The sequence below is a fragment of the Cenococcum geophilum genome, assembly GCF_001692895.1.
Source record: "Cenococcum geophilum 1.58 unplaced genomic scaffold K441scaffold_15, whole genome shotgun sequence".
Taxonomy (NCBI): Eukaryota; Fungi; Ascomycota; class Dothideomycetes; order Gloniales; family Gloniaceae; genus Cenococcum; species Cenococcum geophilum.
In genome coordinates, this window is record NW_027137573.1 from 1164880 (window position 1) to 1187784 (window position 22905).

The 22905-nt window shown below is 49.3% G+C and overlaps 7 protein-coding genes across 7 annotated transcripts; 5 read left to right on the forward strand and 2 right to left on the reverse strand.

The window, feature by feature from the left end:
* Window positions 1–194: 194 nt before the first annotated feature.
* On the forward strand, window positions 195–3707 carry K441DRAFT_608487 (Adaptor protein complex AP-1 gamma subunit). Its single transcript, XM_067645471.1, has 7 exons — window positions 195–388; window positions 447–570; window positions 624–812; window positions 871–1381; window positions 1451–1915; window positions 1977–3110; window positions 3167–3707. The coding sequence occupies exons 1-7, from the start codon at window positions 379–381 to the stop codon at window positions 3263–3265; spliced, it is 2532 nt and encodes an 843-aa protein (XP_067505430.1). The 5' UTR covers window positions 195–378; the 3' UTR covers window positions 3266–3707.
* A 545-nt stretch (window positions 3708–4252) lies between these two features.
* K441DRAFT_608490 (uncharacterized protein) lies at window positions 4253–8473 on the forward strand. The gene is made up of 9 exons (XM_067645472.1): window positions 4253–4496; window positions 4591–4653; window positions 4714–5001; window positions 5063–5234; window positions 5288–5504; window positions 5558–6968; window positions 7222–7309; window positions 7944–8096; window positions 8158–8473. Exons 1-9 carry the CDS (start codon window positions 4395–4397, stop codon window positions 8259–8261), a joined length of 2598 nt encoding a protein of 865 aa, XP_067505431.1. The 5' UTR covers window positions 4253–4394; the 3' UTR covers window positions 8262–8473.
* Window positions 8474–9719: 1246 nt separating this feature from the next.
* Window positions 9720–10682, forward strand: K441DRAFT_62772 (glycoside hydrolase family 10 protein). The gene is made up of 2 exons (XM_067646176.1): window positions 9720–10161; window positions 10224–10682. The coding sequence occupies exons 1-2, from the start codon at window positions 10102–10104 to the stop codon at window positions 10458–10460; spliced, it is 297 nt and encodes a 98-aa protein (XP_067505432.1). The 5' UTR covers window positions 9720–10101; the 3' UTR covers window positions 10461–10682.
* Window positions 10683–11111: 429 nt separating this feature from the next.
* K441DRAFT_554757 (Inosine/uridine-preferring nucleoside hydrolase) lies at window positions 11112–12682 on the reverse strand (the record flags this gene model as incomplete). The annotated part of the gene is made up of 5 exons (XM_067643245.1): window positions 11112–11524; window positions 11567–11711; window positions 11966–12496; window positions 12563–12570; window positions 12625–12682. 5 exons carry the CDS (start codon window positions 12680–12682, stop codon window positions 11112–11114), a joined length of 1155 nt encoding a protein of 384 aa, XP_067505433.1.
* Window positions 12683–13300: 618 nt separating this feature from the next.
* Window positions 13301–15412, forward strand: K441DRAFT_554296 (uncharacterized protein; the record flags this gene model as incomplete). Its single annotated transcript, XM_067643222.1, has 3 exons — window positions 13301–13667; window positions 13977–15217; window positions 15272–15412. 3 exons carry the CDS (start codon window positions 13301–13303, stop codon window positions 15410–15412), a joined length of 1749 nt encoding a protein of 582 aa, XP_067505434.1.
* Window positions 15413–16660: 1248 nt separating this feature from the next.
* Window positions 16661–20627, forward strand: K441DRAFT_608500 (40S ribosomal eS12 domain-containing protein; the record flags this gene model as incomplete). Its single annotated transcript, XM_067645473.1, has 4 exons — window positions 16661–16766; window positions 16912–18530; window positions 19775–20099; window positions 20220–20627. The coding sequence occupies 4 exons, from the start codon at window positions 16661–16663 to the stop codon at window positions 20342–20344; spliced, it is 2175 nt and encodes a 724-aa protein (XP_067505435.1). The 3' UTR covers window positions 20345–20627.
* Window positions 20628–21249: 622 nt separating this feature from the next.
* On the reverse strand, window positions 21250–22615 carry K441DRAFT_657933 (uncharacterized protein). The gene is made up of 2 exons (XM_067648266.1): window positions 22180–22615; window positions 21250–21965 (listed from the first exon to the last, which is right to left on the reverse strand). The coding sequence occupies exons 1-2, from the start codon at window positions 22258–22260 to the stop codon at window positions 21528–21530; spliced, it is 519 nt and encodes a 172-aa protein (XP_067505436.1). The 5' UTR covers window positions 22261–22615; the 3' UTR covers window positions 21250–21527.
* Between the last annotated feature and the right edge of the window lie 290 nt (window positions 22616–22905).

The following is a 22905-nucleotide window of genomic DNA, read 5'->3' on the forward strand; positions in this document are numbered from 1 at the left end:
AGAAGGCCGGACCGCACTCTAGACAGGGAGTGGAGAACCCTGGGTGCTGGAGAAGTGTTGTATGTGCATAAAACAAGTGTCCTGGCACAAGAAGGTCCGGCGCATCCGCTGCCAGGCCTCCATCTAAGGTTGTCTTATCAGATCAAGCTTACCGGAAGTAAGTTGGGCTGCTGATAAGTACGAGGTAAAGCCGAACAGACGAGGATGCATTCAATATCGCCAACCGCCAACTGCCAGAGCAATGCCATGAAGGCAGCCACACTAATCCACCGCTCCACACTCATTTTCACAAGCTAATACGAATCTCAATTCCGAATTTCTTCGCAAACTGCGAGTACTCCGCTTAAGCAGAGGGGTGGGGTCCATGAGACCACCACAATGAGTTCCTGTACCTAGGCACCCCCAAAACTCTTCACTGAAACACACCACTTGCTAATCTTGTATAGTAAAGCAGTTTATTCGCAATGTTCGCGCGGCAAAGACGATAGCAGATGAGCGGGCCGTAGTCCAGAAGGAGAGTGCTGCTATACGTGCCAGCTTCAGAGAGGAGAGCGGAGACTCAAATGTGCGGTGCGTATACGTTTTCCGCAGACAGTTTATATTTTCCGCTAACTTCCTACAAGGAGGAACAATGTCGCAAAACTCCTATACCTCTTCACACTGGGAGAACGGACCCACTTCGGTCAGATTGAATGTTTGAAACTACTGGCATCTCCGCGATTCGCGGACAAGCGGTTGGGATATCTAGGGACAATGCTGCTGCTCGATGAGAATCAAGAAGTCTTAACATTGGTCACCAACTCACTCAAGAAGTAAATAGAATCCGGATCGTAATATGGAGTCGTTCACTAACAGCATTACTTATCGTAGTGATCTCAACCACCCAAACCAGTATATCGTCGGCCTCGCTCTATGTACACTTGGAAATATTGCCTCTGTTGAGATGTCTCGAGATCTCTTTCCTGAAGTAGAGACAATCATATCCAGTGCGAACCCATATATTCGTCGGAAAGCTGCTCTGTGCGCAATGAGGATATGTCGCAAAGTACCAGATTTACAAGAGCACTTCCTTGAGAAAGCGAAGTTACTCCTTCAAGATCGCAATCACGGAGTGTTACTCTGCGGGTTGACGCTTGTAACAAGCATGTGCGAGGCGGACGAACTGGAGGATGGTGAACAAGGCATTGTGGATATGTTCAGGTCGCTCACGCCTAGCTTGGTCAAGATATTGAAGGGATTGGCAAGCTCGGGATATGCTCCTGAACACGACGTTACTGGCATCACTGACCCCTTCCTCCAAGTGAAAATCCTACGTTTACTCCGAGTTTTCGGCCGCGGCGATGCTCAAACAAGTGAACAAATAAACGACATTCTAGCACAGGTACGATATTATTCCTCAACACCCTGCATGCGAAGTGTGTTCTTAACATCAGTTCTGACAACATATTAGGTTGCCACTAATACCGATTCTTCAAAGAACGTCGGAAACTCTATCCTATATGAAGCTGTTCTTACTATCCTAGACATCGAGGCTGATTCAGGTCTCCGTGTGCTCGGCGTGAATATTCTTGGAAAATTCCTCTCGAACCGCGATAATAACATTCGATATGTCGCACTAAACACTCTCATCAAAGTCGTCGCGGTCGAACCGAACGCTGTTCAGCGGCACCGTAACACTATTCTTGACTGTCTTCGAGACCCCGATATCAGTATACGAAGGAGAGCTCTTGACTTGAGTTTCACTTTAATCAATGAGAGCAACGTCCGAGTACTGATCAGGGAGCTGCTTGCTTTCCTCGAGGTTGCGGACAATGAGTTCAAGCCTATAATGACTTCGCAAATTGGAATTGCCGCAGATCGGTTCGCACCTAACAAAAGATGGCATATTGATACAATGCTTAGGGTTCTAAAACTGGTAAGCCATTTCCAAGTCGACCTGATATATGTCGTGGCAGCATGTCATTGACGTCTGTTAGGCTGGTAATTATGTGAAGGAGCAGATATTGTCCTCCTTCGTACGGCTCATAGCGACGACTTCCGAATTACAAACCTACTCAGTGCAAAAACTTTATGCTGCACTGAAGGATGATATTACTCAAGAGGGACTAACTCTAGCTGGTGCATGGGTCATCGGAGAGTACGGCGATGCGTTGCTACGTGGAGGACAGTATGAAGAGGAGGAGCTCGTCAAGGAAGTCAAAGAAAGTGATCTTGTGGATCTGTTCGAAACCATTCTCAACAGCAGCTATGCCGGCCAGATTGTTACTGAATACATTATTACCGCCGCCATGAAACTCACGAGTCGGTTAACCGACCCCACTCAGGTGGAACGGCTAAGGCGACTGCTTCTTCGACACCAGACAAACCTCGACATAGAGATCCAACAGCGTTCAGTTGAATATGTTAACCTCTTCGGGTATGACCAAATCAGGAGAGGTGTCTTGGAGAAAATGCCGCCTCCAGAGATCCGCGAAGAGCAGAGAGTACTCGGCGAAGCAACTAAGAAACGGCATCCAAAGACTGCAAAGAAGAAACCAACCCAGGTCACTGGCGAGGACATGCTACTTGACCTGATGGGTGGTTCCGATATTCCTGGTGCGGATATAAGCGCCGCGACAAACGGCTCTCAAAACAATACCGATTTACTTGCTGATATTCTCGGTGGCCCTTCCACCTCCTCGCCTCCACCACAGACCACCTCGCCACCTGCAAAGTCAAACGTTGGCTCTATCATGGATCTTTTCGACACGCCCAGCAACAGTACACCTCAGCCACCTATGCAAAGGCCATCCTCAAAGACTGCGGACTTGTTTGGCGGGATGAGCTCTCCCCCTGCACAAACTTCAACGCCGCCAGCACCTGGACCACCTGTACATCCGGCCTACAATAAAAATTACCTGCATATCACTTTCCAGCTCCAACGCAATGCAAATGCCGTCCAAATCCTGGCGCGCTTCCGCAACACAGGCGCGTTTGATCACCTAGGCAATGTGTCGCTGCAGGCTGCGGTGCCCAAGAGCCAGAAGTTACAGTTACAGCCGATCAGTCAGGGAGAACTTGACGGTGGCCAAGAGGCGACGCAGCAAATGAGGGTCACTGCTATCAACGGGGTAAGTTGTGACTCCTTTGCTCATTTGTACCGAATTTTAACTAATTGAATCAATAGCCACCTCCTGCAAGGCTGCGGCTAAGATTGAAGATCAGCTATTCAAGCAGCAGTGCCGGACAGATAAGTGAGCAGGTCGATTGGTCTGAGCCGACTTAAAGCTAGAGTTTGCATTACGGAAATTTCAATATGAGTGACAGCCGGAGCTGAGCGTAGTGGTGTAACGAAAGAAATGTATACGGCAAATAGAGACCACTGCTGCTGTAAAATACTGCGTGATGGGTTATACACTGCTAACAACAGGTCGAGAATTTTACAGACTATGGTTGAGGGTAGCGAAGAGCGAATTAGCAATACTTATCCAGGATCCAAAGACGTCTAAAGTTTGGCTGAAGCCTTGGCCTGTCACAAAACCCGCATATCGAACTACAATCGCTTGCAAAATCGGCTTCCTCTGGAATGTTGCCCCGCTTTTGCCCAACAGCGCTCTTGGCGCCCGCCCTGCCAAAAATAGTAAAGCTCTCTATAAGGCTGCTATGAGTAAGTCAGCTTTAAGCGGGCTAACACTTCGGAAATTTACAATACAGTCAGTCCTGGCCAGACACCGCTATCGTGGCGGCCGAAGTGCTATTGTAGTGGTACAATCGCTTGTAAAACTCGGCCTCCTCAAACACACTCTGAACTTTCTGCCCCAACTGTACTAAAATAGCCGCATGACGCGCGCCATACAGATGGCCTCGTTTGGTCATTGACCAATTCAGCGCTTTGCACGTGTGGCTGAGGCTCAGCTGAAGAGACAGATGCGCGACTTGGCACATCCAGGCCTCATTTTATGCCAGCTCACGCCTCAAACCTCAGCCATGGCAGTTTTGGTAACCGCTCTCTCCTTTATCAACTGATGGCAGCTTAAAACCCGACCTTATAACTGCTGGGCTCGGCCGTGGTAGCAAGCGGAACCGATAAAGCCCGATCGTCCGTAACCCACCGAGGGATCAGAGTGAACGTTATATGGTAGCATGGCTGGGCCTGGGCTGCACATTATCTTCGATAGCGCTAAGCAGCATAGCGGCCCTTCTCATGCTCCGGAGATAGAGTATGAGTTTTGTCACCTTCCTCTCTCCAGATCATTACGTGTGCAGCGATAACGGTTTCCTCTATTAGCATTGTAGCCGTCCATGGGCTCAATTTCAAGAACACCTCGGATCATGCAAGAAGTACTTGGACCGATAACGGACAGCTTTGGCTTAAAGACTTCCTACCAGCTCGCCTACCAAAACCAGCTCGTGTCATGCTGTTCGAGTATAACGCTAGCCCGGCAATGGGAGCAGCGGCTATAAAGATGGATGATTATACCAAGAATCTCTTACAATGGCTCGGCATAAGGCGGAAAGTATGTTCCTAGCTTGGGCAGGGAGATTATGAAATTTATAATCCCAAGCACAGCATAACAAAATATAACAGAATCTGGCTTACAAAATTATCAGGAGGATCCGGGACGGCCACTTATATTTATCTGTCACAGCCTTGGCGGGTTAGTAGTCAAAGAAGTAAGTGCACAGCATAACTTTAGAGATGCTCTCTCAGCTCATGTTAACACCTTTAACCAGGCGCTAGTTGAGGCGACTTTGGACCCAACCCACAAATCCATCGTGGAGGCGACCTGCCTTCTAGTGTTCTTCGCAACACCTCATCAGGGGGGAAACTATGCTACGGTTGGGGATGTCGCGGCGAGGATAGTCCGAGCAGGTCTGCGCAAACCAAGCAACGATCTCGTCAAATCGCTGGAAAGTAGCTCGAACGAGGCTACTCGTAGGTTCGAACAGTTCCGACATCTAAACGAGAAGTTCTTAGTGATAAGCTTCTACGAGGGAAAGTCATACGGCACACTAGGTTTGGTAAGCGGAAAGCCCGTGAACTACTCATGCGATAAGCCGTACACTACTAACAAGAACATAGATTGTCGACAAAAAGTCCGCGACTTTAAACCTCTCGGGAATGCGTGAGAAGCAGGTGGCTATGCATGCGGATCACAGTTCAATTTGCAAGTTCAGCGCAGCTGGTGGTCCAGCGTGCGAACTGGCTATCGAGACGATTGCGACGGAAGTTGAGCGAGCATTGAAGTTGCGGCGTATGTAGAGACGGCACAATGCAGTCGAACAGTATTGCTAATAACAATGATAGCTTCACATTTAGAAAGAGCCCCTAGAAATATGCATTGGTGCATCCCGCGGCCAGTTAATGCGCTTTTCATAGGCCGCACAGATGTTCTAGAACGAATCGAAAGAGCCATAACTCGAAAGGAGAATGACCAAAAGCAGAGGCGATTTGTCATTACCGGCATTGGAGGGCAGGGTAAAAGCGAACTTTGCCTAAGAATCGCAGACCGAATGCGAGAGGTGTGCGTCAATTCAGTGCAAGCTTGTTAAAGAGCCTACTTCTGACCATTCACAGTTTCTGGGGCGTCTTTTGGGTTGATGTCAGCAGCGAATCCGCGGCCGCTGCTGGCTTCCTCAGAATCTCGAATATCCTCGGATCATCGGCCGAGGACATCGACGACACACGGCAATTGCTATCTAACGCGAAGGATGACTGGCTTCTCGTGTTGGATAATGCCGACGATCCCGATACAGACTATGAGCGTTACTTTCCGTCCGGAACTCGTGGTGCTATACTTATAACGTCACGCATACCCGAATGCAGTTACTACAATACAGTTGGATCTGAACAGCTTGGCGGCTTGAACCCAGGTAATTGCCTTACTCTGCTCCTTAGGGCAGCGGAGATTCCAGCCGAGTCGTGGATCGAACACAAACAAGCTGCAAACCGTGCCATCGATGTGTTGGGTTCTCATACTCTCGCGTTAATACAAGCAGGAGCATACATCGCCCAAGGGTACTGCTCCATGGAAGAATACCCGGTTCAGTATCAACAACAATGCGAGCGCTTGCTAAAGTTTAGTCTAAATCAAGCGCAGTCAAGATATCTCCACGTTTATGCAACTTTCGAGGCGTCCGCTCAGGTCTTGGAGTCTTCAAGTAAGGAGACCAATCGGGACGCATTGGAGCTTCTTCATTTGTTGGCCACACTACACTATAACAACCTTCCTTTTGAGCTTTTTAAAGATGCATGGACGGGAGCCCAGTATGCTCGAGACATACTAGCAAAAACGACGAGCATTGACGAATTGTCTAAATGGCATGTTTCGCAACTACCTCAATTCGTACAAGTGGATCTCGATAAGTGGGACCCGTACCGACTACACAGGGCGCAGAATCTTCTCCAGTCGCTTGCCCTGGTTACAAAGGGAAAGGAAAGCGGTTCTCCAACGGTTTCAATGCATCCTCTTATACACACTTGGACCAATATCCGACAAAATCAAGTTCGAAAACGCCAGTCGTGGCGAGCTACTGGCTGTACACTCGCACTATCGTACTACGGCAATTCAGAATGGCGACCCTATCGAACCCACTTAAAGCTACACTTGCAGTCATTTCTTAACTCGGACAGCCAAGAGAGGGATACAGAATCACCGACAATGGAGATGATTCGAACCCTCTTCCAGTGCGGCCGATTGCTACACAAGCTGCGCATTGACTCTACACTCCAAGACTTGCTCGAAAGACTATTTGACGAGTTAAAGGGCGATCCACTTAAACCTGTTGAAGAATTTCTGCCTCTCTACAGACTGGCTTCAAAGAACCTACATAACATGGGAAAGATAAAGAGAACCGTAGAAGTCTTGGAGAAGATTGGCCGGGTTGAAGACGCGACACTCGCCAAAGATCACCCGGATCGGCTGGCATCACAGCATGAACTCGCCGGAGCTTATGAGGCAAATGGACAGATTAAGGATGCCGTTCAGCTTCTCGAGCATGTAGTTAAAGTGGGAAGAGATAACGCTCGCCAAAGATCACCCGGATCGGCTGGCATCACAGCATGCACTCGCCCAAGCTTATGAGGCAAATGGACAGATTAAGGATGCCGTTCAGCTTCTCGAGCATGTAGTTAAAGTGCGAGAGACAACGCTCGCTAAAGATCACCCGGATCGGCTGGCATCACAGCATGAACTCGCCGGAGCTTATAACGCAAATGGACAGATTAAGGATGCCGTGCAGCTTCTCGAGCATGTAGTTAAAGTGCAAGAGACAACGCTCGCCAAAGATCACCCGGATCGGCTGGCATCACAGCATACACTCGCCGGAGCTTATGAGGCAAATGGACAGATTAAGGATGCCGTTCAGCTTCTCGAGCATGTAGTTAAAGTGCAAGAGACAACGCTCGCTAAAGATCACCCGCCATCGGGCTGGCATCACAGCATGCACTCGCCGGAGCTTATAAGGCAAATGGACAGATTAAGGATGCCGTGCAGCTTCTCGAGCATGTAGTTAAAGTAGAAGAGAACAACGCTCGCCAAAGATCACCGGATCGGCTGATATCACAGCATGCACTCGCTGAAGCTTATAAGGCAAATGGACAGATTAAGGATGCCGTCAGCTTCTCGAGCCATGTAGTTAAGTGCAAGAGACAACGGCTCGCTAAAGATCACCCGCATCGGCTGGCATCACAGCATGCACTCGCCGGAGCTTATAAGGCAAATGGACAGATTAAGGATGCCGTTCAGCTTCTCGAGCATGTAGTTAAAGTGCAAGAGACAACGGCTCGCTAAAGATCACCCGCATCGGCTGGCATCACAGCATGCCACTCGCCGGAGCTTATAAGGCAAATGGACAGATTAAGGATGCCGTGCAGCTTCTCGAGCATGTAGTTAAAGTAGAAGAGACAACGCTCGCCAAAGATCACCCGGATCGGCTGATATCACAGCATGCACTCGCTGAAGCTTATAAGGCAAATGGACAGATTAAGGATGCCGTTCAGCTTCTCGAGCATGTAGCCGAAGTGGATGAGACGACGCTTGCTGAAGATCACGCGGATCAGCTGGCATCACAGCATATACTCTCCCGAGCTTATGAGGCAAATAAGCAGATTAGTAGTAAGAAATGCCATGCAGTCAGACAATGCATAATTATGCTTTAAGCTAACTTTACCATTAGGCGCGCCAAATAACGAGTTAAATGTCCGACAAACTAAAAGCCGATTTCATCGGGGTTTGCGCAAGGGTTTGCGAGGGCTTTTTCAACGCAGCAGGTATAACTAGATCTTAATTAGTAGGGCGTAAAGTTTATGTTTTACTCATTGTTCGACTTATTGTCGTGGAGTAAAGTGCGGTCACTTTTGGTGGACTCCTTCACTGGCAGCATGAACTTTTAGCGTCACGGTTCTGCTATTAATAAATAACCGATGGCTACGATTCTGGGCTATCGAGGGCCCAGTTCGAACGATAAGTGCCCTTGACCGCCAGATACTACGACTTGTTGCAGCTTTCTTCACGACTTAGCCATAGGAGTGATAAGGTGAATAGAAATACTTAATGCTTCGATTACACAATCTTTACTTTGCTCGTAAGCTGTAGGAGAACGATAGTTCTGGCCGAGATGCTGGGTTCGACTACAGTGTGGTGAAATGCGGGGACAAAGCTGGGGTAGGAGCAGTGGATGGATGAGAACACTTGATGGCATGAGTCTGTTGTACAGTACACTTTCCCAAAACAATGAAACATAAGAATTTTCTCGTGCGTCAGCCCGTCACGGGGCGCATGGAAAAAGTGGCACAGCAAAACTACCCAAATAAGGTGGTGAGACCTCAAAGTGTTGAGCGATTTCGCGGTTTATTATAACCACAACAACTTTTAAAATTAAAATTTAATTACAGTGTATGATTAGGTACGTTCGAAATACTATATACACAATTCTTAAATATTTTTACTATAGAATTTTGTAGCACAAAAGCAGGTTAAACATAGTAAGTTGTCTGGTGTGCCACTTTTTCCTTAGCCCGCGTGGCTGTATAGAGTTGACTCGCTTAAAGTGCCCTTACATAACGCTTGACTACATATGGCAAGACGCAGATTAAGGGGTTCGTGCTATAAAGCGGGGCAAAATGCTAGGAAGTCGATTTGGCAAGCTACTGTATGACCCACTCACTAAGGAACTATTTGCATCCCGGCGATTTATGTAGTAGGCTCTAACGCTAAAGCTCGTAGATTGACAATCAACGGAGTACTCTCGCCGAGGCTCATCACGAGCAACCATCATCACTAAATTCTCCGTTCACGCCTGTCAATTTCAGGGTGCGGATAGGCGGAGCATAACGTAGAGCACTACGAATTTTCTCTTTCCTTACGAATCTTATGCGCCTCCTGCTTTGATCATTAAAGGTTTGTGGCGTTCTCGAAATGATTTTCCAACCCAAACGTCTTCTATTCACATCATTGAAATCGATTGCGCATAGAATTTTTTTCGCCACTATATGCCCTATTTTTAGCCAATGCCGTGCTCATAACGTAGGTCAATATGCTCCGCTGGAGCGCGATCCGCGTACCCGGCTATACCACCGTTCTTTATATTAAAACTCAATCTAGGCAAGGTACCATCTTAAATTTCTACTCGAATGAGCTCCCACCTATTATCCTCTCTTACACGCGCATCCCGTTTCAGTTTATCCGCCGAAGATATCCTGTCCCTGGTTATTCCCCCACATGGAGACCCAGTTCTTACCGAGCTTACCGTTTATCGTGCCCGGTTCCAACCCAGGGTCTAGAGCAAACAATTCCGGGAATTCGGTCCCTCTTAATCATCAATTGAACATACAACATCTCAATTAGCCATCAACAATATCCACGACCTTCCCTACAATATCCTCAATACCATCGGGCCACCCCCCTGCTTCGGGAGCGCCCCCATTGTTCAGGCATCATTACGAAGCCCCTTTCAATAGCAGCATTGACTGCTCTTCCTCTCATCAACGCGGCCCCAGCAGAGGTTGTTACCCGAAATGGTCAACACAAAACCTAAGGCCTCAATGACCCGGTTCGGAAATCGGGTCTCTTATACTTTGGCACAGCAATTGACAACCCAAGTCCGAACAATTCAAATTATATGTCTACCGCCACCGATTCCCACATGTTCGGGCAAGTAACACCTGTAAACGGACAAAAAGTTCGTACATTCCATCTTCACTATTTTAATTCTTTAAGACGGACCTGACACATACACATTAGTGGATGTACGCTGAGTCTGAGAGAAATGTCTTCAACTATAGCATGGGCGATGCCATCATTCCGCTGGCAATTCACCACTGCCAACTCCGCCACTGCCACAGCCTCGTATGGCACTCCCAGCTGCCAGACTGGCTCACTGGTACAAACTACACGAAAGCCAAGCTCATATCGATACTAGAAGATCACGTTGCGCACGAGGCGCTGAATGAGGACGGGACGCTACGCTCCGACCTCTAGCTCACCATCATTGGTCCAGAGTACCTCGAACTCGCGTTGGAATTTGTGGCGAAGGTGCTTGGAGGATGATCGAGAAGAGAACCATAATCACTAAAGTACTGAATGGAACGGTACACATTTTGTATATTATTGTAGTGCCGGAGGCTTCGTACTTCAAAAGGGTGTTCTGAGCACATATATAAGGTATTCGCGAATGTAAGACTAATCTCACCATCTAACTCAACCACAGATCTCTGAGAGTGAGCCAACCATCGTGCAATTAGAGCAGGTTATCTAATATTACTACACTTAGCTTGGGACGACCACTTCCTCTGTGGTTTGGTTCCTAGATTTGTGCGTGATTTATCAAATATATAGTTGAACAAGTGAAGCCTGAAGACAAGCGCAGTTCAGCGAAGAGTGGGCCAGACACAACACAGGGGGAAGGAGCATAAATCTATGAGATGTCCCCAGGAGCTAAGAGTTTGAGAAACGAAGATATTCTTTCGAAATTGAATAACGAGAAAATCTGTGATATGAAGAGTGTCTTATCCAAATCACTCATCTTGCTATATCAGCCACACGCCCTTTCAGCCGTACATGATCTATCCACCTATGAGCATGCAATCCTATATATCAGCAGCATTAAAAAGCATCTCTATCATCAAGCTTTCAAACTACCCCACCCTCCCTCAATTTCCCCCAGCTCACTTCCGCCATGGGAGTAGTCGCATCCGCGCTGCGCAATGCCAGCTCAGTTAGATACCAAAATCTCGTAACATCCAGCCCCCGGGGTATCCTCACGCCTGGCTGCCCCATCGGCAGTTTCGTGACCTTCGTCCGACCCAGCTCACCCACGCTCGCCTTGTCTGCCGCATGCACACCTTTGGTGACAATGTCGACTAGAAAACGTTCACCACCTACATCGTTGAACGTTTCTGGCTCAATCGCTGCGGCGACTGCCAGTGGGTCATGTAGCGGCGGGCCGGAAGTGAGCGCAAAGACCTCAGCATAGGTATGAGCAAAGAAGGACAGGATTTGGGTGAAGAGGGCACGGACGGGTGACGGTTTGGCCCCGCTAGTTACTGCGCCTTGAGTATCGTGAGAGTCATCTTTGGTGACGATACTGGCCCGTGGATCGTAACCGTAGAGAAGACCGTGGCGGACTTCAGCAGTGCCGAGGACCTGGTGTGTAACGTCGAGCGGAATCAGAGTCGTTTTTGGGGCGAGAATTGGATTCGTGAAAATCGACTGGGCAGCTTCGGGATCGCACTGCGAATTGTCAGGATGCAGGCCAAATCCGGACACTCGAATGCAATGGTTTTCTGAGAGATTCGTAGGCACAATATTGATACTAAGTCCTACTTACATAGATCTAATGATTGATAGTCAGTCAAAACAGTTAATTCTTCATTTGCCAGCTGATACAATCAACGCGAATAAAGGTCTCTTTGATAGCCGGATATTTTTCGATCAAGATACATCAAACATAGCTTTGAAATATGATTTACATTACTAAAAGTTACAGATATAATACGTACATTGAACTCTGCAAAAGCAGTCAAATTACCAAACCTCTCTCCTTCTCCCTTCACCTTACCCATTGGCGCATCGGTGAACCCGCCACCAATTGCACCACCCATAATACTGAGCCCTTTAATATGAACCGCAAGATATGGATATTTTTGAAATAAGAGCCCAATATTGGTTAGGGTTCCGGTGGATATAAGCCATGCAGTGTTCGCAGGGGTAGTCGCTAAGGCGTGATACATTGCATCAAGAAAACTGACATCTTCAATAGCAGGCTGAACAGGCTCTGGGAGCAGAGTCACTCCATCCAAACCTGACACGCCGTGAATGTCAGCCGCATGGACTGCACTCCTCGAGGTCGGTTTAGCAGATCCTGGATGTACTCGTACATCCCGACGACCCAGCGCTTCCAGTATACTTCTTGTATTGTATGTTGTTTGCTCAAGGGGAGCGTTGCCATGCACAGTACTAACTCCTAATAGTTCTGTCCTCGAATCGTGAGCGGCAAGAAGGAGGGCATATGCATCCTAGGGTGGATAACGGCGTAAGCTGGTGCCGCTTTAGATGTGGTAGAAGGGCATTGGACTCCATACGTCGTGCCCTTATATTCTATTAGCTTTGTGTAATTTGTCACTCATGCAACGTGTATGCTTACCAGTGTCAACATCCAACCAGACAGGTATTCGCACACCTTCTGGAGCCTCTACAGCCATCCTATGCTTCAAAGCGACGTGAAAGAGTACCGGATGGAATATGAGAGTGTTGCTCTAGTTAGCTATTATAGATATTCAGCAGAACTTAGATGATTTATATAATTGTCACGAAGTAGACAAGAAAGCGCGGTTGGCGAGAGAACTATTGGTGCATGGTTAGGTAGACCCAATGGAGCTCGTCTCTTGGCGCCTTGGAGATCATCTCGGCTTGGCCGCGGAGCCTTGGACATGGTGGAGTGGAACTTGCAGGCGGTGATTGGTAATCTGCAATTATAAATTTGGTGGTGCATATTAACATTTCTGCTTTGATGCGGGAAGGGGTTTCGATAGAAAGTATTTTAAAGGCTTCGGGGGACTTACACCAGAGCGCTTCAGAGGTCTCATCGAATTCGTCGAACTACCTGTGGACACACCGCCGCGTCATTTCCAGTGGTTCGGGGCCGACATCTCGGGTTTAATGCTTACCCTTTCATGAATGCAGCCTTCTGAGCTGTTCTGCCTGCTGAAGAGAGTACGAAATTTATCCTTGGTACGCGGAAAGATCGAAGGTTTTCATTCTTGGCCTAGAGGCAATTCAGATATATCAGATCAGATCAGATTGGCAAGGCGACTTCAGCAATGGCGTTTGGATACGAATTTGTTACTCTGACTGAGCTCGAGAAAGAGCAGCGACGATATCTGCTTGGTCTGTACCCTAATATCGCACAATGGTCTGCCTTGGGAGTATTTGTTTTCTTCCAGGTGTACTTCCTTCTTTCCTGGTTTGCTGAAAGATTGGCATTGGAGCGCCCGAAATCACCTTTCGGTAGACCGGGAAAAATGAAGAGTCAGACTTGGGCAAGGAAACTCCAGCAGGCATTCCAGCGAGCATCGTGGTGGGCGGGAAAATCAATACGGGGAGGTTGGGGTACAAGGGGAGAATGGATAGCAGGCTTGGCTTGGACGGTCTGGCTATTATTTCTGTCAATTCACAACACAGGCAATGGTATGAAATTCACTTTCTTCATATATCACTGTCATCATTCGGTCAAGTTTTAGTATTCCCATATCAACGAGCCGGAAATAGAAAACGACACTATCTGCACTGAAAGAAACGTGCAGGAGGCTTTCATATGGCCGAGCAATATACAAACGGAGTTGTAGTAGATTTTTGAAGTCTATGATACTACTGAAACCGGTTTCTCAATCTCAGAGACAAAACCGGTAATCAGAGGTCAAGCAGTTGTCATCAACTCTCTAAAGTCCTTCAGCTAGTACGCAGGTAAACTTCTAAGTTCACTCTGACAATCTACAGATTATCTACATCTCACCAAGCGATTTGGAATAGTGGCTGCCTCACAGCTGCCCCTACATTATATGCTTGCAATGAAATCGCCATATTCGCCGGTTCAACTCCTCACGCGCCTTTCGCATGAACAGCTCAAAGCGTCTCATCAAATACTGGGTAGAATCATTTACTTTCTTCTCCTCCTTCATGCCTCTTTCTACCTTAACTTCTTCGTCCAAGCCGGCCTTCTATTAAAGCGGATTAGAGATCTCGACGTCATTACGGGTCTTATAGGTATAACAATGCTCTCAATATTGAGCACAACCGCTCTTGGGGTTCTCCGGAGGTGGAACTACAGAGTCTTCTATACAACACATATCATACTCGCCGGCCTCCTTCTTGAACCGCTCTTCTTCCATGTTAAATTTATTAGGCTCTACCTCATAGAAATTGTCGTGATTATTATTCTACACGAAATTATCCGAAACTACAGCCTCCAAAGGTACTCTGGCGCGATTAGTGTTATCCCAGGAACAAACCTCGTGGAAATTCGGATTCCCCTGCTCTCGTTGAATAAGGGGTTAAAATGGGAACCTGGGCAGCATGTTTACCTGAGTCGTCCTACGGGCATATCACCCTCTTCTGGCTGGTACGAATCTTTCGTCTTGCGATGCCGCGTCAATCCTTTCACCATCGCATCCCTCCCCGCAAAGGACAAGCAATTACTCTTGGTTACACGTACTTTGAACGGAAATACGAAGAGTCTAGCAGATTTGGCTCGATCGCTCTCTGCCGAGATTGGACCAGGAGAGACGAGCCCAAGCATTTCGATAGCACTTGAGGGACCCTATGGCGCATCAGCCCACATCCCCAATCTTTCTAAATTTGATCGCGTGCTCCTTGTCGCTGGTGGCGTTGGAGCGACTTTCGTCATGCCAATTTATCGCAACATTGTCGAGCATGAAGGTGTCTTCAGGCCCGCTAATCCTCGGGTCCGTTTCGTGTGGGCTGTCCGGAAGCTGGCAGAGACACAGTGGGCATTTCCGTCCTCGGACGGGGACGAGACCGAATCAGAAGATGCACAGAATACAGTGGAGATCTATATAACTCGTCCTTCTGGAGCAAACTTGCAGATGGATGATACGGGTGAAGACATCGAGCTTGTAGAAGCCGAGCAACTCATGCCTCTCCAAGATGAGATGGGGAAGGCGAGAAAAGGCATGACTGTTCGTGCTGGCCGCCCTGACATTGGTGGCATTGCTGATGAGGTCTTCATGACTGTTCGTGCTGGCCGCCCTGACATTGGTGGCATTGCTGATGAGGTCTTTATCAACTCCTTTGGGAATGTGGCAGTGCTTGCGTGTGGACCTCAGGCTATGACTGAAGAGTTGAGGGAACAAGTTGGAAGGTGGATGAAAGAGGGTCGGGATATATATTGGCATTGTGAGACATTTGGATGGTAGGAACGGACATCGAGCGGTTTAGAATTTCGACAAAGATCGAGGGAGTGTCCTGCGGATTTGAAACCTTCGGGTAAGCTTATTCAACGGCAAAAAACCAGATGAAATCCGCTTGGTCATTACGGGAAAAAATAAAGCACCAGGGGAGTGTTGGAGCAGTCCTTGGAGTTGCGGCGTATAGAAGAAGTAAATAACGGCCAATCCAATAGATTCTCAGACTGTTAAGACTTCTGGAGAAGGCTACTTGGTGGCTAGAAAGTCTAATCGGAGTATAAATATAATTCAAGAATGAAGCCAAAGGACCCGCCTCTTTGGTCACTGGGAGGCCCTTGAGGTTTTCTCTGCTTCGGTAAACTCCACCATTTTTGATCTGACAAGTGAGACCTTTGGGGAAAAAGCATTGAAGGACGAGATATCGCTCACGCCTAGATTATCGGGCCCTGAACTAAATCGCAACAGAGGCTAGAAAGAGGGAGGGAGAGAGAGTCGGCGGTTGCGGGGTGCTTCCAGGCCTGAATGCGGCATATTATACAATGCTGCACGGCATGGTCTCGGTGCATGAAAATCCACTCCACATGATGGTCTGCTTTCTTTGTGCACAACCCTCACCCTTAGCAGTATCGGACTATACCCAAGACAGGTCAGACGCGTGCTGATTTGGATGCTTTGTCCGAGCGCTGGAAATTGGGGCACAGGCCACGCTCCAATCATCACCATCCGTCGTGAGGAGGCTACTCATCAACACTGCCGTGTCCGACAACCTTCTTTTCTTGTAACCCTTCTACTGGGTAGCCATTGCAGGTCCCGTGTATTTTCAGCTCCAGTACATACCGTTCCAGCTATCATCTTCGCCTTTCCAAATTAATTCGTCCGCTCAACATCTTCGCTTCTCATCGTTGCCGCCATTGGTAGCAGGGAACCTGCATGCACAAGACCTCCGCAACAACACCAACGCCGCCCTCTTCAGCATCAAGCCTTTCATGGCCGGAATTCCACCATTGCTACCGTAAATCTAGTCTTGGATGAATTTGCAACTTGTCCCTCCGGCCTCTCTGTGGTGAAGCGCACAATCACCCAGCTTGTCGCCGAAACCCCCCTACCAGTGAAACGCCTTGGCCCGCTACACCACCAACCTGGAACCCTTTCGGATAACCTTTGCTTTGCGATAGTTTCTCTTTGCGCGCTCTCAGCGGGTACGGCTAGCTTAGGAGAGCCGACTACTCAGACTTTGTCGAGTCCTGTCGGGTCCTCATGGCAGCGGTCTCCCCCCACCAGCCGCAAACATTGACTCCTCCAAGTAGTTCGCATGGTGGGCGTGGATCTTGGGATTTTGCGGTACCTGTGGACAGCAAGGTATGTTGTGGACCTAGTTTGTCACGCGCAGCGGGATTACTTCGCATCTATGCTTTCGTCCCCTCCGCGGATAGCGTCATCGCTGTTTGTCTTCTTCATATACGGCCAACATAACCAGCTAACCATGTTTTACCTGCATCAGAACACAGTTTTTACCGATCCGAAGCCTTTCATGTCCGAAGACGTTCCTTCTAAGCCTTTGACCTATCCCTCCCGTCAGCCGCTAGCAAATCACCCAAACGGCGTGTCAAGACCTCCCCAGCAACGCCATAATACCTTTGATTCGCAGCGATCGTCCAAGTCCAACGATGCAGAAGGGCCAGGGCACCTTGTGCCGAACAGAGTCAACATATTGCAAAGGAAGAACAGTGACCTTAGCGCCGGAGGAAGCGACCAAGATAGTCTATTGGATTACTACAAGGGGCAGCCAGAGAGCAGAAGTACTAGCAGAAACTATTCACACGCAGTGACTGGTGAGAAAAGGAAGCCAATGCTGGGAGCCCCATGGGGGCCAGAGGAGAAGGATGACTCAAATTGGATACACAGAGACAAATTAGCCCAAATTGAGAGTCGGGAGTTAGAGGAAGCAGGAATACGTGTTGGACGCACGAGCCGGTCTGGCAGCAGGTCCACCAGTGCAACCAAAGTTACACGAGAACGAAGCCACTCAGAAAATCATGAGGATGCAGTCAATGTGGAGGATCACACAAGCAACCAGTATGAGAAACGACAGCGTATGGTATCCCCTATACCGGCTGAAGAAGAGGAAGAGGAAGAGGAGGAGGTAGATGAGGGGCTAGTAAACTGGGACCCTCGGACACCCGAAGAGATCGCCGCCGACCAAGAGAAGGAGAGCCAAGCTCCCCGCTATCATATGCTTAAATCGAGCACTTCACGCATACCTATTGCCAAAACAAGTCCTGTCCCCGTTCCACACACCTTTGTCGAACGGGATTCACCACTACCAAGAAGTCGAAAGGGAAGCGGCGCCTGGAACGGTGATTCGATCGCCACCAACGGCGCACGAGCCAGGAGTGGTAGCGTAGGGAGCCAGGTACTGCTGGATGATGCTGAAGATGTTGGAGCTCGTACGCCCGTACGATCGGAGCGCAGCAATCCTGCATCTCCAAGCGGATCGCCGCCGAAGTCTAAGGTTCCTGGCAAGGCAAATCCAACGTCGGGGGCACGGAAGACTAGCACCGCTCGCGCACCTTCACAAAGTAAGGCACGTAATGCTTCTGCTGCATCCCCAGTAAAACGTCCCGGGACAAGCTCTGGTATTTCTCGGCCAACTACCGCTCGGCCTGAAGGGGAGGCCCCGTGGATTGCAACCATGTACAAGCCTGACCCCAGGCTTCCTCCAGATCAGCAAATAATACCAACACATGCAAGGCGCATGCAACAAGAGCAATGGGAAAACGAAGGGAGGACAGGTTCGATGTATGATCGTGACTTCAGACTACTGAACACTGAGGAGTTCAGCAAGCCCGAAATAGAGACAAAGGAGTTCGAACCGTCCGATAGGAGGGAACAAGATCCTGACCAGTGGCCTCTCCCAAGCCCGAAACCAGAGACTGCCACTGGGAGACCAGGGACGAGTGGAGGTGAACAGGGAGCATACAAACTTACTCCTACCATACAAAGTCCACAACTCCCCTCACAGCGGAACTCGGTTACACGGCCTGAGGTCTCTTCAAAACCGGCTAACACCACACGGGTGCAAGAACCCCTAGAGTCAAACGAAAAGAAGAGTTGTGGCTGCTGCATTGTAATGTAGCATCTAGCGTATACCCCATTTCCTATTGTTAAGTATCGCCAGGGCCGCGGACAAGGAGTTTATCAGTAACAAATGTACAAAGGACGTCCATAATTTCTTTTGTTACGGCGTTTCTCTAGGTAAGCTGGATCTGGTCGTAAATGACCTGCCCTCTTAAACAAGGCCTGGACTTCGGATTGATAGCGTACAGCGGCTTGGTGTTTTACTCTTCCTTCTGGTTCTGTGCGCGGGGAGCTCTTCTTTTTGCTTTGTCATTGCTCGCCTTTTCCTGGTCTTCTCGAACATGTCGTTATTCAACGAAAGAAATTCATAGCTATGGCCTTTAGACGCCAGCTTATCAGTGAGTATCTTACTGTACTTGGCCTCTAGCCACCAAGTATTCAGCATCATTTTCTTGTTCTCATTGTTGCTCGAAGATAGAATGGGCGGGAACGGAGGGGTTTTTACAGTGATTGAGCGCGTAGTTGGCAGGATCTTGAACTGGGAGAAGAGCAGATATTTGTTGCGGTACAGTCAGAATGAACGGTATTGTTCAGATCTTCATTCGGGCTGCTCGAGTATATTAGACCATTGGAGTTCAGCGCTCCCCTAAGTCTTCCCATGAGGTTACTGCCAGGAGCTTCGGACGGATTCGCGTTGTGGAAGGATATCAGTTTTTGCTCAAGATTGCCGGACTGGTATATGAAGAGGCCTGGAGTGCTTCGGAATACTATATAAAACCATTTGTCTACCAACTTGCGAATAAGACCGGTTTCATGAGCGCATCCTGACTATCATTTACACCTGGCATCGTTTGAGGTCAACCATCGTTGCCCCCGACAACTCCAAAACACAACATCAGTCATGTTCACCATTAGCTTTCTAATTTCTAGTTGCTTCTAAAGCTGAGAAACAGAGCTATAGAATTCCTTCGCTTTCTGCTGCTGAGTGTCCGTGGCAAAGAGTAGTTGGAGGCAAGATCACGTGTACGCTAACGACAAGCTCCCCGCTGCTCTCGCTTCGCGGCAAACGACGCGCACAGAAAATCAACCCCGATCTTTCAACATTGAACTCTAGTCGCATACCACAATCTCAACCTCTTCGAGGAAAACCCGACATAGTTCTCTAAACAAGTCATCATGGTACGTCACTCATTCCTCCATTCATCCATCCCATCCAGAATCATGAAGAACCCAAACCGCGCCCACCGCTACTTCTTCAAAGTTTATCGAAGGTCTCACTAACACGCTCGGCAGTCGGACGGAGAAGAGCCCACGTCGCCCGTCGAGGCCGCCGCCGAAGTTGAAGTCTCCGCCGAAGCCTCTGCTGGCAAGGGCCAGATGTCAGTGCTGGAAGCGCTCAAGGGCGTGCTGAAGCTGGCGCTCATCCACGATGGGCTCGCACGCGGGCTGCGCGAGGCCAGCAAGGCGCTGGACCGACGCCAGGCGCACATGTGTGTGCTGAACGAGGCTTGCGAGGAGGAGGCGTACAAGAAGCTCGTTGTGGCGCTGTGCTCGGAGCATAAGATCCCGCTTATCAAGGTGCCGGATGGGAAGCAGCTCGGCGAGTGGGCTGGATTGTGTGAGTACCGCCTATACCCTACGCCACTATTTTGAGGGGATTTTGGCGCCTGCTAGCTGGCAGAGCCACTGGATCTGGGGTTGTGGAAAGGAATCGAAGCTAATTTTCTGGGTGTTGTAGGCCAAATTGATCGTGAAGGCAATGCCCGCAAGGTCGTAAACTGCTCCTGCGTCGTCGTCTGCAACTGGGGTGAGGAGAGCCAAGAGCGTAGCATTCTGCTCAACTACTTCCAAACCGAGCAGTAGACATATCATTATCTTACCATGTTTCCCGACTTTCAGCGCCTCGATCTCCGGGACATCTCGATGCGTAATGAGGAAAGGAACCAGTTGGGGAGGCTAGCTGGAATACAAAAAATGTTGGCTACCGTGTAGATATGATCCTGTGAAAAAAAGCAAAGCTACCGCAGTGGTAGTCAATCTAGCTACAATGAAATGCTTGCCTCACACTCGGACAGACATGGACAACTTGTTTGAAATACCCTCATGCAGAAAACACTTAGCCAAGCCCACAATATACAGTTTACCTGGAAACTTTGAGTTGCAACGAGTCTTAGAAACATCCTTGTGGAGTTCACGATTCCCAAACAAATTTCATAGTTAAAACATGTACATTCCCAGACGCTAAAACCCCTCAAGCCAAGCTTAATGCCCTAAATGAACCCGCCATGTACCTTCAGATCTTTCGTTAGGTAATTGTGGGATTGTTAAAGCCTTGAATTTCGCCAAATTCTAAATCTATTTTCAAAGTTGTAGAAGCAGTATTTTACCACAGATGTCCTAAAATCCTCCTTATTAGACTGAGTAGTATCATTGGACGTTTAATAAAGACGTTAACTCCAGAGACATGTCTTGTTAAACTGCGGCATCTGTTCCTCCAGTACGCTTAATTGCGCTCAAGCGGAGCCGCGTTCTGATAAGGGAGTGCTATCAATTTTTATTATGTTAAACCAAAGCCGAATTGTTCCTGCGTTTAACATTCTTTATTCTGAGAACCGAGTCAGGCTCTCATTTGATATACTACGATTTCGTCACGAAAAGCAAACGACGCCTTGTCTATTGCCGGGCTATGGTACCTAGATGTGGAACTTTTGTCCGTAAATGAAACACTGAAAGAATGACTGCAATGAAGAGGAATATCTAACCTACTCCCAGCTTCCTCAGGCCATCTCCAGCAATCCCTACTCACCAGCAAGTAAGAAAACACTCTGTTCTAATACTCCGGGTAAAAAGATATAGACAATTCCGTCAACACAAACCCATGAGTCCGTCACAAACGAACCCGAACCCAACTCCCAAATCGACTGATATACACCCCCCAACCCACCAACCCATCCCAAAAAAAGGAGAACCCATCAGGATACCAAACGCCCTCTCCACCTGCCCAAGCCCCTCCACCCTATCCCTCCCTCACCTCAGTTCCACCCACTCACCACCCTCTGCCCCCCTTCACCTGACCCAAAACCGCCCTGTCCGGCCTCGCAAGCCCCTTCTCCACATCCTCGACCACCCTCTCCGCCACGGCCCTCTCCCTCTCCCTCTCCCTCTCCTCCCGCACCCTCCCGTCCTCCTCCTCCTTCCACACAAAATTCCCCGCGCCCCCGCGCCCCGCCCTCCCGACCGGCAGCTCCATCCCCGGCGGATGGTACGGCGTCGAGACGTGGGGCCTTGCGGTGTCGGGCGGCGGCGCGGTGGCGTCGGCCGCGGTGGCGGTGAAGGCGCCCGTGGCGTGGAGTGTGCGCGGCTCGTACCAGTTCCCGGCGCCGCCGCGGCCGGTGTGGGCGTATTCTTGCGGTGAGGGGGCGGTGGCGGTCGTGGTGCCTGCGGAGGCGGCGGTGGAGGTGGGGGGCTGGTTTGCTTCGAGGTCCTGTGGGAGGGAGGGGGGGTTAGTTGGTTGGCGGTGGTGAGATTGGGGAGGGGATGGTGATGGTGGTGGTGGTGGGAAGGGAGTCCAGTGGTTCTGGGGCTCTTGCTCGACTGTCCCGTGCTGCTGCTTTGGGAGCAGGTTGGGTGCGGCCCAGGCTGAGACGGCGGGACGGGTCTTGAGGCTCGGCTTTGGGTGTGGAGGGGTGTCGTCTTACCTCTGCTAGTCTCTTCTGCGTCTCCTCGATCTGTGACTCCGTCACGATGTTGCCGGCGCCGCCACGACCCCAGGTAGGCATGTTGGATAGAGACAGGAAACGTGCGGCTTTTGGGTAGGTCGGGCGTGACAAGTCAATTACGGCGAGGGCTGGGCGAGTTCTTCAGAGTGATACTAAGATTTTTTCGAAAAATGAGGATGTAGTTGATGGCTTGATGGAGTCGTGTGCCTGGCGCGAAGGTGAAATAGGTGCAGCGGAAGGCTAGCGGACCGTCAAGTGGATTCAGAAAAAGCAGCGTAACCTAAAGAATTCTAACAGCCTTCCTAGTGCGGGAGATCACATGGATGTCTACTTTTCTTTCTCAAGACTTTGACGTGAAGGGAAAAAAAGGAAAACGTGGGGAGGGTCGGGCGGCGGGTCATGCACGGGGTTCACATTATCATTGGTGGTGAAGGTCAGGCGAGTGGCGGTAGTCAGTGGGGGGTATCAAATACCGCTAATGCACATGATTGAAGCCGGGAACATTGAATAGGCCTATTTGTGCCGGGTTTCGGGCTTCCGAGAAAAGAGTCACTACTAGCATCCAGTGCAACACCTCATTACTGGAATCACTAGTCGAAGGGTCAGGTTAGAAATCCGAGTGTTGTGATTAGCGCACCCGGTCAAGCTTTGTATGCAAAGCTTAACCCCACAACGCAAAACAAAGTGTGCAAACACGGCCACCTT

Bases quoted from the DNA above. Each gene is read 5' to 3' on its own strand.
- K441DRAFT_608490 (XM_067645472.1), top strand. From the start codon at position 4,395: ATGCTGTTCGAGTATAACGCTAGCCCGGCAATGGGAGCAGCGGCTATA. The intron at 4,497-4,590 runs GTATGTTCCTAG...CAAAATTATCAG, and splicing joins GGCTCGGCATAAGGCGGAAA to GAGGATCCGGGACGGCCACT. The intron at 6,969-7,221 runs CTTCTCGAGCAT...GATGCCGTGCAG, and splicing joins AGATTAAGGATGCCGTTCAG to CTTCTCGAGCATGTAGTTAA.
- K441DRAFT_608487 (XM_067645471.1), top strand. The intron at 813-870 runs GTAAATAGAATC...TACTTATCGTAG, and splicing joins GTCACCAACTCACTCAAGAA to TGATCTCAACCACCCAAACC. The intron at 1,382-1,450 runs GTACGATATTAT...ACAACATATTAG, and splicing joins TAAACGACATTCTAGCACAG to GTTGCCACTAATACCGATTC.
- K441DRAFT_657933 (XM_067648266.1), bottom strand. From the start codon at position 22,260: ATGCCTACCTGGGGTCGTGGCGGCGCCGGCAACATCGTGACGGAGTCA. The intron at 21,966-22,179 runs GTAAGACGACAC...TCCCTCCCACAG, and splicing joins CGCAGAAGAGACTAGCAGAG to GACCTCGAAGCAAACCAGCC.
- K441DRAFT_62772 (XM_067646176.1), top strand. From the start codon at position 10,102: ATGTCTACCGCCACCGATTCCCACATGTTCGGGCAAGTAACACCTGTA. The intron at 10,162-10,223 runs GTTCGTACATTC...CATACACATTAG, and splicing joins CACCTGTAAACGGACAAAAA to TGGATGTACGCTGAGTCTGA.